This window comes from Diplotaxodon limnothrissa, linkage group LG15 (assembly GCF_057381915.1).
Source record: "Diplotaxodon limnothrissa isolate DT_005_m linkage group LG15, D_limnothrissa_male_GT1.1, whole genome shotgun sequence".
Lineage (NCBI taxonomy): Eukaryota > Metazoa > Chordata > Actinopteri > Cichliformes > Cichlidae > Diplotaxodon > Diplotaxodon limnothrissa.
In genome coordinates, this window is record NC_140610.1 from 23,199,370 (window position 1) to 23,216,432 (window position 17,063).

A 17,063-nucleotide genomic window follows, 5' to 3' on the forward strand; every position below is an offset into this window, starting at 1 on the left:
TCCCTCATCAAACCAGTCCATGCTCTAATTTTCACTTCCTCTCTCTTCCATGCTCTCACTCTCCCTCTCTCCCCCCCTGTTACTGCAAAAACTTTGTGAAATTTTCAGCTTCTCTTTCTTTGGGGGAACGCTTGTTTCTTTTTTTCTCTGTGGACAGATAGAAACTCTGAGAATTAACACACACACGAGGAATGATGTGAAATGAAGTGAAGTTAGTTTTGTCTTTCATCTGTGTTGCAGTGCTCACATCAGAGAATGAGCACAGTGTAAGCAGGTCATATGAATGCATCCGCACACACATTCTAACACACATAACTCAAACAAACAAATCAGAGTCCATCAGTGTGTCATCAAATATTTAGGGAGGGTTGTCCCACTTAGCTGTGATGTGCCGAATAGAAAAGATACAAAATAGAAAAAAAGGACAACACTTCAAATAAATAAGCGTGAGAGACAGAATGGAGGTAAATTTAACCAGTTAACCTGACACACTTGATGTTTGCCTCCCAAAAGTATGTTAAAACTGGTTTCATCCCTAACACCACCTCTTACTTTAGTGAAGCTTGTTCTAGACATTTAAAATGAACCCCATGTCTGTGAAGGTTCTCAGTCATCCAGGTCATTGTAGTCAAATGAGCTTACAAAGAAAAGCGTCTGGACTTCTTTAAGTTGCTTGAAAATGGTAAATGGCCTGTATTTATATAGCGCTTTACTAGTCCCTAAGGACCCCAAAGCGCTTTACATATCCAGTCATCCACCCATTCACGCACACATTCACACACTGGTGATGGCAAGCTACATTGTAGCCACAGCCACCCTGGGGCGCACTGACAGAGGCGAGGCTGCCGGACACTGGCGCCACCGGGCCCTCTGACCACCACCAGTAGGCAACGGGTGAAGTGTCTTGCCCAAGGACACAACGACCGAGACTGTCCAAGCCGGGGCTCGAACCGGCAACCTTCCGATTACAAGGCGAACTCCCAACTCTTGAGCCACGATCGCCCCACAAAGTGGAAGTGGAAGGGGTTACATGAATAGGATGAATAGGATGAGGGATCTATGGATTCTTCGATACCCAGCATCCAGATTGACAGTCAAACCACTAGTAGCTCAGTGTTCCAACATTCAGTAGAAGGAAATATTCTCATGTCTAGAGTTTGACAAGGTACAACACTAATGCTACGGCAAGGGGGAGCCAGGATGACGGCTCATGGGGGCGATATCATCACCTCCACCCGAGATTGGGTACCAAGCCCCAAGTGCAATGGAAGGAGGATTGTTGAGTGCTTGAGGAACTGTCCTGAGAGAGGGTATCATGGCAAAGCTTGAAACCTGGATCCTCCGTAGCTGGTTACTAAGACTAAGTGAAGTACCATCTGAGGATCTGCTAGATAATGTGAACGGAGTACTATGGACAGTACCTCTGAGATTGCAAGTCCAGACTGACCAACCTGTGCCCTACCTGGATTGACTACAAGAAGGTCTATGACTCCAGTGCCCTGCACCTGGATCCTGGAATGCCTAGAAATAAACAAGATCAACAGGACCCTAAGAACCTTTATCAGGAACTCCATTGGGATGTGACGTACAACACTAGAGGCCAACTTCAAGCCCATAGCACAAGTCACCATCAAGTGCACGATCTACCAAGGAGGTAGTCTGTCCCCACTGCTGTTCTGTATAGGCCTGAACCCCCTCAGTGAGATCACTGACAAGACTGGCTATGGATACCGACTACAGAATGGAGCAATCGTTAGCCACCTCCTCGTTAACCAGGGGGAAGGAAGAAAGAACTTATGGGATCATGCTACAAGTATCTTGGAATCCCACAGGGAAATGGGAACCACTAACAGGCTGCTAGGAAAGCTAGAACCACCAAGTACTTGCAGAGAGTGAGGCAAGTCCTGAAGAGTCAGCTAAATGTTAAGAACAATATCCGGGTTATCAAAACCTACTCCCTGCCAGTGATCAGGTACCCTGCTGGGATAATAAGGTGCCCAAAGGAGGAGATAGAAGCCACAGACATCAAGACAAGGAAGCTCCTGACCATGAATGGAGGGTTTCACCCCAAGCCTAGCACCCTGAGACTGTACACTAAGTGCAATGAAAGAGGCTGAGGACTAGCTTGAACATCCACACCCATGAGCACATCAGGAAGATGGCCTTCACTGACAGCATGCTTAGTTAATACTTCAGGCAGCAAAAATCCAAGAAAAAAGAGGTGCAATAAGGACATGTAAGGACAGGTCCTTGCAGATACCACCAGCAGATAGAAGAACTGTCTGACAATCAGAAATCCTACCAGTGGCTGGACAAAGCTGGACTGAAAGGCAGGAAAGCGGCACTAATCATGGCAGCACAGAAGCAAGCTCCAAGTACAAGATCCATAGAGGCAGGGGTCTATCACACCAGGCAAGACCCCAGGTGCAGGCTGTGTACAGTTGCCCTTGAGAAAATCCAGCACATAACAGTAGGGTGCAAGATGCTAGCAGGCAGGGCATACATCGAACACCATAACCAAGTGACCAACAGGAACAAGTCCTGAGGTCAAAATGGGACACCTAGGGTAGTTGAGAATGACGGATCTAAGTTCCTGTGGGACTTCCAGATACATACAGACAAACTGGTGATGGCTAACCAACCAGACATATTAGAGGTGGATAAACAGAGGGAGATGGCCGTAGTGATAGATGTAGCTATAATGAATGACAGCAAGATCAGGAAGAAGGAACATGAGAAGCTGGAGAAGTACCAAGAGTTGAGAGAAGAATTTGACAAGATGTGGAGGGTGAAGGTAACAGTGGTTCTAGTGGTAATCAGGGCACTCAGTACAGTGACCCCCAAGCTAGGCGAGTGGCTCCAGCAGATTCCAGGAACAACATTTGAGATCTCTGTCCAGAAGAGCGCAGTCCTAGGAACAGCAACGATACTGTGTTGGACCCTCAAGCTCCCAGGCCTCTGATAGAGGACGTGAAGGATAGACTGAAAAGGGGATTTTGAAGTGCAACATTTATTATTTACTGCTTCAGCCATGCCATTTGAAGCACTTTGGGCTATGTGACAGGTGCTTTGTAAAAAACAAAGCTTAGGATGAAAGGCGACATTTATTTAGGGTGCCTTTCAAGAGCAGAACATCACAAAGTGCTTCGCAGAAGAAATAAAACATTTTTGAAAAATTACATAGTGACACTGATAAAGATACACAGAACAGATAACTCTATTCTTGGCTTTGTGTAAGGGATGAGCATTCTTGGGTCAATTGTCATTTTGTTTAGGATAAAAGAGAACCCCCCCCCCCCACACACACACACACACACAACTTTAGCTTTAAAAAAACAAGAAAAATAAAACTTACATCACTGAATAAAGCTACTTCAGCCAAGTCATAAATACTTTTTTTCTGATCCCTCTTATTACAGTTGAGCATTAGTGAAAATACAGAGAAATATTTGAATAAGTATAATTTTACCATTCATGGCAGTTAATTGAGCTGGATGCCTGAATATCTTTAAACAAAAACATCCCGCGTCTTCATATACGAAATGTCTCTACCTGAATTTAATTATTTTTGACTTTGCAATCAAATTTTGCTGTAAGGCTTTTTATTAGATATTAAGCCTTCAGTTTCATTAAAGTCTTACAGACAGATTTACTCTTCGTCATTATTTTATTTTGAGACGTTTCTGTATTTGACTATAAGAACTCTCATCATCAACTTTATGCCATTAATACAAAATAATCAAAGCTGCTCCCAGTGATCAGCTCAGATTGTTTAAGTTTACAGTTTGTCACAGCTGCATGAAAACCAAACCAAAATTATCAGTGATTTTATTTACATTTTTCAGTACAACAGGAACAGTAACAGACTGAACTAAAGTAAATAATACAATATATTACAGAGTTACAAAATATAACAAATAGCTCAATTATAAATATCCAGAATATTACAGAGATTAAATATATATGATTGACATTTTATACAGCTTTAGTGAAACTTTAATAATCGCTTCATATATCAATATCAGGGAATTTAAAAGTCTTTCTTATGTCTGTTTGTGTTGTGTGCAGAGATCTCATTCCGGGTTTGGCAGTGTGGCGGCAGTCTGGAGATCCTGCCCTGCAGCAGAGTGGGTCACGTCTTCAGGAAGAAACACCCATATGTGTTTCCTGAAGGCAACGCCAACACATACATCAAGTAAGTGTCTGAAGGATAATTTATAGAACTATTTTTATCACGGTTTAACAAAAAAATCAGTAATACTTGAGCATGAACCTTTGTGAATTCACTTCACCTGTTTCGGTGCAATTCAGAGGGACAACAGAGGTGTTGGAGAGGTGGCAACAGACCCTCTTCTTATTCCTCCTGACTGAGTTTTTTCTACTTTTTCTTTTTGCTCGTTTCCTTGTCACTGCTGATAGTATGAGACGATACCTGCAGCAAATTTAGGCTGCACATGTAGCCCAGCTCCTCCACAATATTGTAAGGTTTGTTTAATCTCTGGGAACAGACTCAAGAGCATGGAGGAGATACCAAGAGGTGGCTCCTGTTGCTGCTGTGTTGATGCCTTTCTTTGTCACTTTCATTTGTACTAAAGCAGATGAAACTGATCTATAATGGCTTATGTTTCTTTTTTTTTTCTTTCTTTTTTTTGCCATGTATAAGAAATATTTGAGAAATTCAATGTTAGATTGAACAAAGTTATAAGTATCACAATTTTTTAAAGTGCTACACTTCTTGCAGCAAACAAATGTATTTTTTTTCCCGTCTGCTCACTCATTATTGACTCAGTGTCATGAGTCGACAGTGAATCACTATAATGACCATTTGGACCGAAGGAATCTGCTCTGTTCCTGACATTTAGAAGATCACAGTGTTAACACGCAGCCGTCTGTGTCCACACTCCAATGCTTTTGAACTCTCTCCTGGAAAAATTCAGTGAAAATATATTTTCAATAAATAAACCCTTCCAAGTGTATCTGTAGGCTCGGGACAAGAAGAAGCAGAGGGTTTCTGCTTGTACTCAACTGGACCAATCACATTTGAGCAGGCTTTGATTGCATCCAAGGAAAACATCAAACGCAAAAATAAAACGTTTACCAAAATAGAATCAGCTCTAACCCAAAGTCCAGAAAAAGTGGTCTTCAGACCTGCATATACTGGGTCTAAAGACTAGCTGGTCATAGGAATGACAAGAATTCAGCCTCAGCTTTGCTATTAAATCTCACAGCTAAGAAGTTTACTTTCTTCCATCAGTGGTCTCATTCATACTTGGCTCATATTTGGCTCTTTTCTTCACTTTTTTTGTCTTCACTTTCTAAAATGCAGCTGCATAAATATCAAGAATAACGGATCCCCTTTGAGGATATGTGCAAACTCATATTCCCACAGAATCTTTGATTTATATTATACCATTGCAGCTGTTATTAACATTATGCATGTCCTACCTTCTGTGTTTGCTCAGTCACTCAACATCTTTAATTTAATATGCTGGAGGTAAATTAATTATGTGAGGAATATCGTGTCTGTCTAGTTTCTGCTATCTCCGTGGTGCTGACCTTCTAGCCTAAATACTGTTTGTTAACGAACTTTGGTACTGAATTAATAACATATCTGACTTTTTTGTAAATTTATATAATCCTCGAGCATGCGCTAACCTTCCTGCCTAACTAATAATACGAGATCACTTTTGTGTGACTGAATTGCTGTGGCATGCAGAGGAAACAGACATGCAGCATTGCCATTCGGAGCTGTGTGTGTGTTGCAGCCTCCAAATGATGCTCCCATCATTGTTAAAGTGGATTTACAGCTGCCTGGGAGCCTTTGAGCTGCGAGCACAATATTATCCTATTAGCATAAGCTGTATTCTTATTCTGCCCCTGTCAAAGAGTTTGAACAGAAAGATGCTTTCAGGCAGCCCAATAATCCATTAACAGGACTAATGTGCTCAGAATGCTTCCGAATTGGTCTTGTATAAATAGATCAATCATGGCTACAATAACAACTCCATTTAGATTACAGGGTCAAGAACAAAGTAAACATGACTGCAAGGTGTGTTCCTAATAATGGCACGGTTTGGGATTTTGATCATGTTTGTGTCAAGTGATTTACTCAATTATTTTGTACTCCCATTAGTTTTACTTCCTTCCTTTGTTCTTCCCTTCAATTTCCTACCACACACATGCAGACACGCTTACAGTATAAGAAGTTTCTTGTTTTCCTCTCATTAGTCAGAGTAGTCAAGCTAGTTTCCTTTTTTTCTATTTATTTGAATATTTTCCTTGTGCTTATAAAAGGATTTCCTTGGGTATGACTACTGGCTACTTTTATGCTTTTATGCTCTTCTGGATTGTTTGCCATGTTTATTGACCCCTTGTGTATGACCCGAGCCTTCAAATTCTTCCCTTTTGGACTTTTACTTTGCCTCCCGTGTCCCGTATTTTGCTTTTCATCTTATGCTTTAGACTCTTCAATGCCTATTAGGGAACATGAGCTAAAAATTTACATTAAAAAGTTGCCACAAGAGAGAAACTCAATTTCTTCATTTAATATTAAAACCCATTAGTTTAATTGGGCCCTTTGCTAGTGAATATCCAATATTATGTTGAAGCATGTATTAAAAGTCATTCTGGGAAACGCTTAAAATGACAAATGAAAGTAGAAGACCAGTGAGAGGTTATCGAAACCCAAACTGCGGTGCTTTTTTTTCACAAATTAACTCACGAATATATTGATGATTTGTCAGGTGATTTTTTTTTCCTTTAACAGTTCACTAATTCATAAACCTCAGCATGCAAGCAAGGCGCTAGCACTGCCAGCGTTGGGAGTTGAGGTCCCCTTTGTGGCTTAATGGACAGAGCAAGGCACTAAAGATGCCAGAATGAAGGGTTCTGTTCCCAAAATGAGCGCTCCCACTGCTAAATGGCACTTTGGAGCGAAGCCTCGGCCAAATGGCTCATATAAATTTATTGTTTTGTGTCAAGCAGCTAATCCATGCCAACACTGATACTTTTTTTTCAGTTGGGCTGTTTAGTTGCTCATTTTGCTCCCTGTTGGCCGTTACCGAGGCAACATCTGTTCTGCGCAGAAGAAGATGACTTTTATTTGTATCACGATGGCCTGATGTTTGTGATCAACGCTGTCCTCCCAAACAAAGCTGCTGTTGTCTGCTCTCGTGTTGCTCTGCTGGTTAATTAGCTCGAGGCTTCAGTGCTGGCAGTCTGGATTATGAATATGCTAAATAAAAAGGGGCTGCTTAATAATTCGATTACAAAGTTTATGCTGTTTCCTCCCTCGCTGAGGTCTGCTGCTGTGACCTCGTGTTTGCCTGCTTGCGTGTGCACAGTGAGAGGATTTAATTGTAAGCCTGCATGTGACACATATTTATGTTTATACGCCTACAAGCATCTCATATCCCCTCTCTCTTCCCCTTTCATTAAGCTGCCACAGCCAGTGTGTGTAATGCCTGTAATGGAGGGTTTCTGTCATTTCAGTGAGATTGTTCACAGCTCACAGAAACTCAGCTAATAGCTAATTACTACAGAGAGACAGAGGGAGGGAAAAATAGAGTAAATGGAGATGAGAGATAGTGAAAATGTGGTTTACTGTTAGCGCTGTGTGGGTGAATAAAGTGCAGTGAGTTGAACCGAAATGATGAGATACAGCAGTAGCTATGACTTACACTTGGTATCAACATGGCTCTATATGTGGAAGTCCTGCCTGAATAGAAGAAAACATGATGTGCTTGAATGCAAATGCAGAAAACATCGCAGCCAGCCATATGACAGCCTTTGTTGTGATCTCTTCTACACACTGCGTTACAGCTTATATTGTATGTACACTGAATGCCACTGAACTGTACAGTAAAAGGTGGATACAACCAATGTTTAAGTGCCTTAAACTTGCATTCTTTCTGATGCAGTCACAGGTTTCGGGTCATATTAATTACACTTTGATCGTGATTTTGTAAATTATTGACTCGTTCAGCATCTTCTCAGTGAACAAGTTGCCACTGTACATGTATGAACATGCGGTCAAGATGGTGTTTGCCAAAATTCTCAGCTCAAGGCTTTCAAATTAGACTTTAAAAAGTGCGTTAAAGAGATCTCACAGAGGTTATGTGTACGCTTGTATCTGTTATACACACTCCATGGTTCCATGGTTTCTCTGGTGCCCAGCTGGATTGAGATCTGGAGCATCTGATATTCAGGAAGTTGTTTTTGAGGTCAGCAGATCAAATTGTCCTATGGGGACGAGCAGGGGTAGTGACGTTAGAGAGTCCTATTTTTTCATTGTGGTGAGGGAGTGTGCTCGAATCAGTGTTGAGGTGTGCGGTCCAAATAACGTCTACATGAATTATTCCCTGCAGCTGTCAGTTGTTTGAATATCATGGCTGATCTGTTTGTAAATGTGCACGCTAGGGCAGGTGAACATGCAAAGAGACTCCAGTGAGGTCAGAATGGGATCTGATTGATCTGGCTAAGGTTCTGATTGAGCAGGTGATCCGGCTCACTTGGTTAAGTATGTGATCTATATACCAACGGTGGTGCAGGAACCAGGGTTTAGGTCTCCTCCAGACCTTTTTCTGCATTTATGTCCCCCTACTCTCTACCTGCTTTCTTGTCCACTCTGAGCTGTCCTGTTGAGGCTAAAAATGCAAAAAAAAAATACATTTTAAATAAATAAATCAGCCAGACCACATCTAGAGGTGGGTTGTTTCTTTGTGTGTTTAAAGGCAGCAGGTAAATGATGTCTGTTTTTACTTCCTTCCATTTCTCCTTCCTCCTGCAGCCGCTCATCTGTTCGCTGTGGTTAAAATAACAGCTGGATCATATTCAGAAGTAGTTCAGACTGCAAATGAGGGCGAGACCTGACCTTACATATATATGCAAATACTACATTACATTACAGCACAGAGGTTGTGTTGCTGTATCTGAGATGAAGCTGTTCTGTTTGTTCTCATTCTGTTTGTATGTGATTAATAAATTACCTCTTGGTTTCACAATGCATTTTGTCAGTCATAATCACACATGCATAAAATGATTTTTGATGTCTCACATAGTGTTAAATAAAAAGGCCAATTATGCACCTCCTGTTTTTATATTTATGAAAACAAAATCTGCAGCCTGAGGATCAAATTAGAGACATAACATCATTTTAAGTCCCAAAGCTCTCTTTCTCATACACAATTAATATATTTCACAGAGCTGGGAAACACAAAGTTGAAATTAGTCTTGGGTCACATTCTTATCTGAGTGATTAAAGCAAAAACCTTTGTTGCTCAAGAAAACTTTAACATGAAAAATTTCTGTTTTCCAACTAAATTGCAAAATGTCTTTCAGGAACGTGACGTTAGCTTACTCGTTGTCTGGTTTAAATTTGTCCAGTGACCTTGTATAAATCAACAAGAGGAATATTCAGAGTAGCACATGGTCACCATTAATGATTTTTAGCCTGAGTGTGATGTAAGTGTGTGGTTGTGCGTTTGCAGGAACACACGTCGTACAGCCGAGGTGTGGATGGATGACTTCCGGCTCTTTTATTACTCCGCTCGCCCGGCAGCACGAGGCAAATCCTACGGAGAGTAAGAACACACAAGTACATCTGACTCTCACATGTCAGTGTGTCATCTGCGTTGCCTCTTAGTCCTCAGATATTCAAACAGGACTGGTGTTTCTTTATTTGCACCAAAGCACGGGGACTTGTAGTATCGTCTTACCACAAGTAATTTAATGGAAATGTACCCTAACTTTGTTCACCATTAAAATTCAAGCATAAAGTAAAAGAAAGGGACAGATTGTTACATTTTACCAAAGTTAACTCACAGAAGTATAAACTCCTTCCTTTATCAAGTTAACTGCCCCTAGCAGCTACCACAATCAAACTGAATTAGGGCACAGAATAAGGCCATAAAATAGTGTGTTCATTGATTTGCACAATGGAATAATACAATCAGAGAAACTAAAAGGGTATTTCCTTTAACTCTTAGTTATTTAATGTGCTCTGAAAGTGTTGCTTTTGTTTTCTTTCAGCAATTTAAACAGTGAGAGGACTGCAGCTCAGCTTTTCAGCCTGGTGTGTTACTCTTAAAAAAATAAGGGTTAAGCCTAAAATAAATGGTTTATCTGTTTTGATAGCAGAAAAGATATGAGTATCAGAAATGCAGCCAGTAATAGACGCTGGCGACAGTTGTCGGTGAATACATGTCAGTGATTATCAGTCCTGCACATGTAGATGATGCTGCAGCTCTGCTTTAAGATTTTACCTGTTTTCATATCACACACCTCCGTTATTGGTAATGGTTGAACTCTTAGTTTGTCATTACTTGTGTCAGTTTTATTTTGTGTAGTTGCCTTATTGCTTTTTCTCCCCATATGATAGTGGCAGAGAAAAATAATTTTAATGAAAGTTGTTTGCTGATCATCTGCCAGCTTCTGTATCAATCTGATTGTCTGTTTCTGCCTGTGTTCAGTATCCGAAGCAGAGTGGAACTTCGGAAGAAGCTCAACTGTAAATCCTTCAAGTGGTACTTGGACAATGTCTACCCAGAGCTCAAGTAAGTATGTGTGTGTGTCTGTGTGTGTGTCTGGAGACTTATCTGTCTAGGAAAAGCTCCTGCTGAGTATGCAAAGTGAGAAGAGAATTTTTAAAGCTAATGCCGAAAGTGGCTTAAATACTGCCTGGCTCATTGTTATGATAAGATAATTTCTTTTTGTGCTTTTCTACCTTTTTGTTTATCCTCAACTTCTAAAGAAGAACATTTTGCTGTATACACTTAAAGTTTACTTTGCTCCCCATAGGGGATACCTCTATCTCTGCGAAGCTTTTTAACAGCTTTGTAAAACTGAGTGAGTTATTCCTTTTTTAAAAAAACAGGGTCACAGACAAGTTTTACAGATTAGCCATTATCCAGGTCTACGCCAGCCTCTGCTGCTGGAGTTGTAAATGCTCTGTTTTTAATCTGTGTCCTGGATTCTTTAACGCTAATTCTATTCATAAAAAAGTGATTTATGCTTGGCCAATCTCCCCTTCGAGGACAACCACTTAAATCACTTCAACCACAAGTGCCGTTGTGACCATTTGTGATTTGTCAAACTCAGGCAGCCTTCATTTCAATGTTCACTGCTGTTGATTATATCTCATGGATAAATCAGTAAAAACACCCAGAGTGTCTAAACCATCAGGTTAGGTGTGGGTTTTTTGTTTTTGTTTTTTTTTTTACAGTAAACCATCAATGCAGGTCTCAACTTCAATGTCACGAGACATCTGAGGGAACATATGTTTTAACTTTTTGTACAGATCAATACAATAATTGCTCCCCAACCACTTTACCTAATTGATTTTAATGCAATGGCAGCACCGTTTATAAATGCATACATATGAATACTACAAGTAGTAGTAGCAGTGTAGAGCCACTGGTGCATAACTAGCGATAAAGCTCAGCTTGGTTTTTTGCGCTCAAAAACACAGCTGCAGCAGCTATAGCATGGCTGCTCATGAATGGAGTCTGATCAGCACTTTGTATATGGCTTATTTAGCAACTCACAAATGCATCACAAGTTTTACTAATGTTTGCATTCACTGCCGCCACCTTGAAATGTTTGGAAAGCAGCAATGGTTAAGAGACGTGTAAGCAGTTTGCATCATTTCCAATGTTAACAGCTATGACACCCTGATTTGAGGGTGTGAAGAAGCAAAGGTCCCACTGGGTTTGCGTCAATGTGGGACCTTTGCTTCTTTTTTTTTCCCCCTCACTTCTTACTTTCGCTTCCATTAAAAACTACTTGGTTGTGGTCATGAAAAGAGGTTCAGGTTAAAGTATGCCCTTTCACACCAGTAGTGAAAAATGATGAGTTGTAACTGGTCGCTCTCATTTACCTTTGCATAAATGTGCAACTCAAGCAGTTTTCAACCACATCTGCTCACATATACAGCCCATTTTCATGTCCTCTTCAACGCCTAACTGTCTCTGTGGGTTAAATGTCTCCCCGTGTCCTGATTGGCTGAGTTCCCATGGGATCTGCTTCCTCAGACTGACTCCCCTATCTGCACACAACACACACTCACACACAAATATAACTAAACGGCCACACTTAAGTGTGCCCTAAGCTCTGGCAGTGACTCTTCCTTACAAGCACACAACCTAGCAATGCAAAATACCTTTAAGACACATAAACACTTTCATTTAAATGCTTCCTCTCCCTTTCACACACTTTAGCACACACACACACACTCCCACTTAAATACCGGTACCCATTTATCCACTGGAGGCTGGTGTTAATCCCCCAGAATGGAATTAACACGGTTGCTCTCAAGGGAAGACAGACCTGACCCTTAAAACGCAGAATAACCTTTAACGGGTTATTAAAACAGAGAGAGATAGCAGATTGAATTAATGCTACAGGGCTTAAGCCCGAGTTTATAGCACAGTGGAGACTTTAACAAGAAAGAGTGAGAAAGTTTATCACAGAGGAAGACAAGGAAGAAACTTTCTGAAGTAATGAGTTTAGAGAATCGTAGCCTTCAGCAGATTTTTTTAAAGGTGCAGAGCATCTTTTTTTTTTTCCCAAACACTGATAAATTTCTGTCAAATTAAGAGTGTGATCTTGATGTGGCTAATGAGACCATGCAGGAGATGATTAAAGTCTCTGGTCTCATCACAATGACATTCCTATTATAGTTTAACTTTAGGCCAAACTTCCTCTAAAGGCTATTGCTTCTTTTTCAGATATGTGTGTTCTTGGAGATTAAGTACGTATTTTAGTGGTAGAGTTTTTATGGTTTCATGTTGCTCCACATCCGTACGATGCAATGAATACCTTAACTGAAAGGAGTCTCGTTTTCTCCATCAGGGTCCCAGACGACTCCGACTCACAGTCTGGAGTGATCAAACAGAGGCAGAACTGTCTGGAGTCCCGCAAGGTGGAGGGTCAGGAGATGCCCGTCCTCACATTAGCTCCCTGCACGGGAACTGAGGGCGTCCCCGCCATCAATCAGGTGGGTCAGTCAGCAGTTTGAAAGGAAGAGACAGAGCTTGGAGGAAATGCTGAAACTGTCCCTACTGTGAATCAGCAGGGACTACTAGAAATGAAAGAGTGCTGTTTCTTTTATTAAAAGCAGGATGGCAGTTTTATATTTCAACAGTTTAGTTCCTGGTTTGCATTCATTTGGTTCTACGGAGAATTTTATTTTGTTACAAATTTTAAAAATGTGAAATAACTTTTACAAAAGTTGCATTGATGCTATATCTAGGGAAATCTAGGAACAAAGCAAGAAAATGTTTGAAATGCAGATCTCTTTCTTCATAATAATACAGTATTTTTAAAAAGTGATGTGTGAAGGGGTCAATCATCCAAAGCAGGGGACAGTACAGAAGAGAGGTGAAGAAAGAAGAAAGTGCAGGCAGGGTGGAGTTGGTGGAGATGCATGTCTGGTTGACAGAAGGATAGAACCAAGAGTGAAAGAGAAAGTTTACAAGATGATAGTGAGACCTGCTGTGAGGTGTAGTTTGAAGTTGGTGTCACTGATAAAAAGACATGAGGCGGAGCTGAAGATGTTGAGATTTTCATTGGGAGTGACCAGAATGGACAGGAATGAGTACATGAGAGGGACGGCTCAGGTTGAGATTTCTTTTATTATAGTGGATATATTGGACAAAGGATGTTGAAGCTGGAGCTTCTAGGCAGGAGGAAAAGAGAGAGACCTTCATGCGGTGAAGGAAGAGATGCAGAGGATTGGTGGGACAGAGGATGAGAGCGAGGTAGATGATCTGCTGCCAACACAGCCCCTAAAGGAAGCAGCTGAATGAAAATGTAACACATGAAAAATTCAGTCTTCAGCAATAGCATTTTGTTTGCCAAACTCAAAACTTTAGGGCAGGAGAATAATTTGAAATCTGTTGCAATAGCATGGAAAATTCTTCTTATAGTGGCTTTCACCTGATTGTGAGTGTGCGGAAAAGCTGCAAGTGCAAAATGGTGGGCTGAACGGATTTAAAAAAGAAAGAAAGAAAAAGGATGAGGAAATACTGCTCAACCTCAGCTTTCATTTTATTGTCTCTCACTTGCCATTTTCCAGAAAATTGTTCCCCTAAAACACACTAAGGTTTTAAAATGTGTGTTTTTTTGTGTTTGCGACCTTTATGTGTGCATGCTGTGTATAAAATCTGCATGTACAGACAGGATTTAAAGAGAAAAAAAGCTTCTCTTTCTGACCTGGAGCACACAACAGAAAATAGTTGGTCATATACTTTCTCACTATTTGACTGTTTGGTTTAGGTGAAGGTGCTGCTGAAATAGAGCAGGCAGGAGCAGGACACATGGCGCCCTGTCACTCGCTGTAAATTCACAGGACGTCAGTGCGAGTGTGAAAATGTCTTGTTTGTGTTCAGCCAGTTATTTTTTACTCTTCTCTGTGTTTATGTGTGTATGTCTGACCTGCTCTCACTATGTTCATTTTTACTTACTTTGCACAGCAGCATGCTGAGGAGCGTGTGTGTGTGTGTGTGTGTGTGTTTCCCTTTCTCTGAGCTATAATTAATACCCGTAGGATTCTTGTTATTCCATGTTAAGAACAAGTGTGAAGGCTGCGCTTCACTCTAAACAAGCCGCTGCGCAGAAAGCAAATGTGTCAGCAGCTGGGATGCCTAAAGGCTGCAGAGCTTGGCTTGTGGCTGGAAGGTCGCTGGTTCAGATCCCTGAGCTCAAAGGGAGAACCGCTGAGATGTGTGTGAATGTGAATGAGAAACTCTCAGTAATCAGCAACGCAAGAGAAAGGCCTGAAGGGGGGCTCTTAATCCCTGTTTGTTCGTGTTCAGAAGTCTGGTTTGAACTGGGCAGCTCCCAGGTGGGTATAATTTTGAATTTTAATTCATTTCCCCCTTCTGTCATGTTAAGGTTTTAAAGCAGCCCAATTACTATAAAATGAAGGAATTCAAATGAAATATTTCTAATATGAATTACTAAATTTACCTGCGGTTTTGGTCATTACTCCTATCGAGGTATAGTTATAATCATGTCCTGTCAAGGCCGTTCTCAACAGAAAATCGAGAGCATTGACAAAGTTGGATACTGATATATAATTTCAAAACTATCTGGCTGTAAGATAGTGTCTCACTTTGGAAAGGGAAGTAAGAGTTTTTTTTAACATTAATCAGTGTAGCTTCAAATGTATGTAGTTAACCAAACCCAAATCATGCCATGCTCAGGTGGTTACAAATGTGCTGACATCAGTTCTTTTAGGGATAAAAGTCAATTCAGAAATCAGAAAATAAATGTTTATCCAGTCACTGGTGAATTCAAGCAAGCAGCCACAGTATAGTCACGCTGCAGTAGTCCTGTAGTGGGTTTGTTTTGTACTCATTGGTAAGGTTGTGCCATAAATAGTGCTTGGGGGTAGATGTGATATCTATCACAGTTGAAATAAATTTTAATCCCAGTATCGTTTTTGTCTTTTTATACCCAGATTACGAGAATGCTTTAGCCATATGTCACTGATAACACGGGCCTTGTAATCAAATATAAATACTGAAGTTGGCAAGATACCTTTTGATTGCAAATTTGTTAATAAAGTCTTCATGAGGCCAAAGCTGTTGCTATATAAATAAAATGTAATTTATTTAATGTAGTAAGAGAGATTCCATTGTATCTGTCTCTTGACCAAGTCTATACATATTGACAATTCATCATATTCATTACTCCGTAAGACTTGTTGGCATTAATTTTCAGTCCAGTTCTTGTGTAATTTGGCATGCCTCAGCCCTCCCTCCCTGTTTCCTTTCCTTATGAATGACTTCTTGACAGCCGCTTTTCCACTGAGACCATTTCTCATGAGGCTTCAGCAAACGTTTGATGGATCAGCTGAAGGGCCCGATGGTTCCCTCAGGTCCAGCGTCAGGTCTTTGCTGGATTTTTCCTCTTTTTAATATAATATAATTTTCAGATACTGTTCATTGGCTGTAGAGAATTTGTAGGCCTGCAACTTATCTTGACCTCCATTTGTCCAGTTTCCTGAGATTGACAGACTGCACACCGTCCTGAGCTATGCCAAGGTTTTAGCTAATAGCTTCTTGAGAGTCATCTTGTTGATGTGGAACTACTACTTAGTATTACTTAAAATTTTATTTCTGTCTATCTGTGTTATCTTAGATGTTTTCTGCAGATCTGTTTAAAGACGTGTGAGCAAATTATGTGTTTTGCCACAGGATGTTGTTGTCTGTTGCATGTATACAAAACCCTGGTTAATCCCTGAGTTGGTTGTCTTTTTTATGCTTGAATTATTCACCATTCAGTCAGTGTTAAGTGGTTTAACACTGATTCCCCCCAGGAAATCCTGGAGAACTGTTGCTCAAAATCATTTTAAAAAATTAAAAATCTTTTTCTATGGAAGCAAAATGGAAAGAGAGGAGAGTGACTCAAGACTATTAATATTTTGTGCATTATGATGTAGAGTTTTTACAGACATTTTTAAACAAAACCAGGTGAATTGAAAATAGGGAAGAAGTGAGTAAGACCCACGAGGATTCATGGGCAGCAGAGGATGGCTCATTCATCTGTTTCAGAAAGATTGTATAGAAATCTTTGAGAAAATGACATTTGTGTTGATTTTATTTGAAACTTTGTAAACCTTTCCTTATGGATTTATGCTCTCCATCACAGTTAGGAATCTTATTTAATGTAACGTCCATTTTGTAGCTATTACTCACATTTCCAGTGACGTGGTAAAGTGGGGTCTACTTCCAGACTTATCGAAGATTGCTACGAGTCAGTCATGCAAATGTTTTGTAAGCCCACACATCTTAATTTGAATAGTAATTTCCTAAATAGTAGCAAAACCTGTGTTAGTGTTTGAGTAACATAGCAGAGGCCAGAATGGTTCCACCAGCTGATATACAGTACTAGTCAATAGTTTGGATCCTCTTAGCCTGTCCAAACCTTTCAGTGGTTCTTTATTGTCGAATGAGGGTGAAGAAGTTTGTAAATGTCTTTGTTTGTCTCACTTTGGACTCGGGGTGTCCCCTGGTCTCTCTTCCAATTTGTTAGATGAGGATGCTGGATTACCAGCGCAG

The 17,063-nt window shown here is 40.5% G+C and overlaps 1 protein-coding gene across 1 annotated transcript in view; it reads left to right on the top strand.

The window, feature by feature from the left end:
* Nucleotides 1-17,063, top strand: part of LOC146617540 (polypeptide N-acetylgalactosaminyltransferase 14-like) — a 243,147-nt gene that overhangs the window by 205,593 nt on the left and 20,491 nt on the right. The window contains exons 12-15 of the mRNA XM_085373147.1: nucleotides 4,069-4,195; nucleotides 9,489-9,581; nucleotides 10,470-10,553; nucleotides 12,850-12,994. Of these exons, the coding sequence (XP_085229273.1) occupies nucleotides 4,069-4,195; nucleotides 9,489-9,581; nucleotides 10,470-10,553; nucleotides 12,850-12,994 (449 nt within the window). The remainder of the gene's footprint in view (nucleotides 1-4,068; nucleotides 4,196-9,488; nucleotides 9,582-10,469; nucleotides 10,554-12,849; nucleotides 12,995-17,063) is intronic.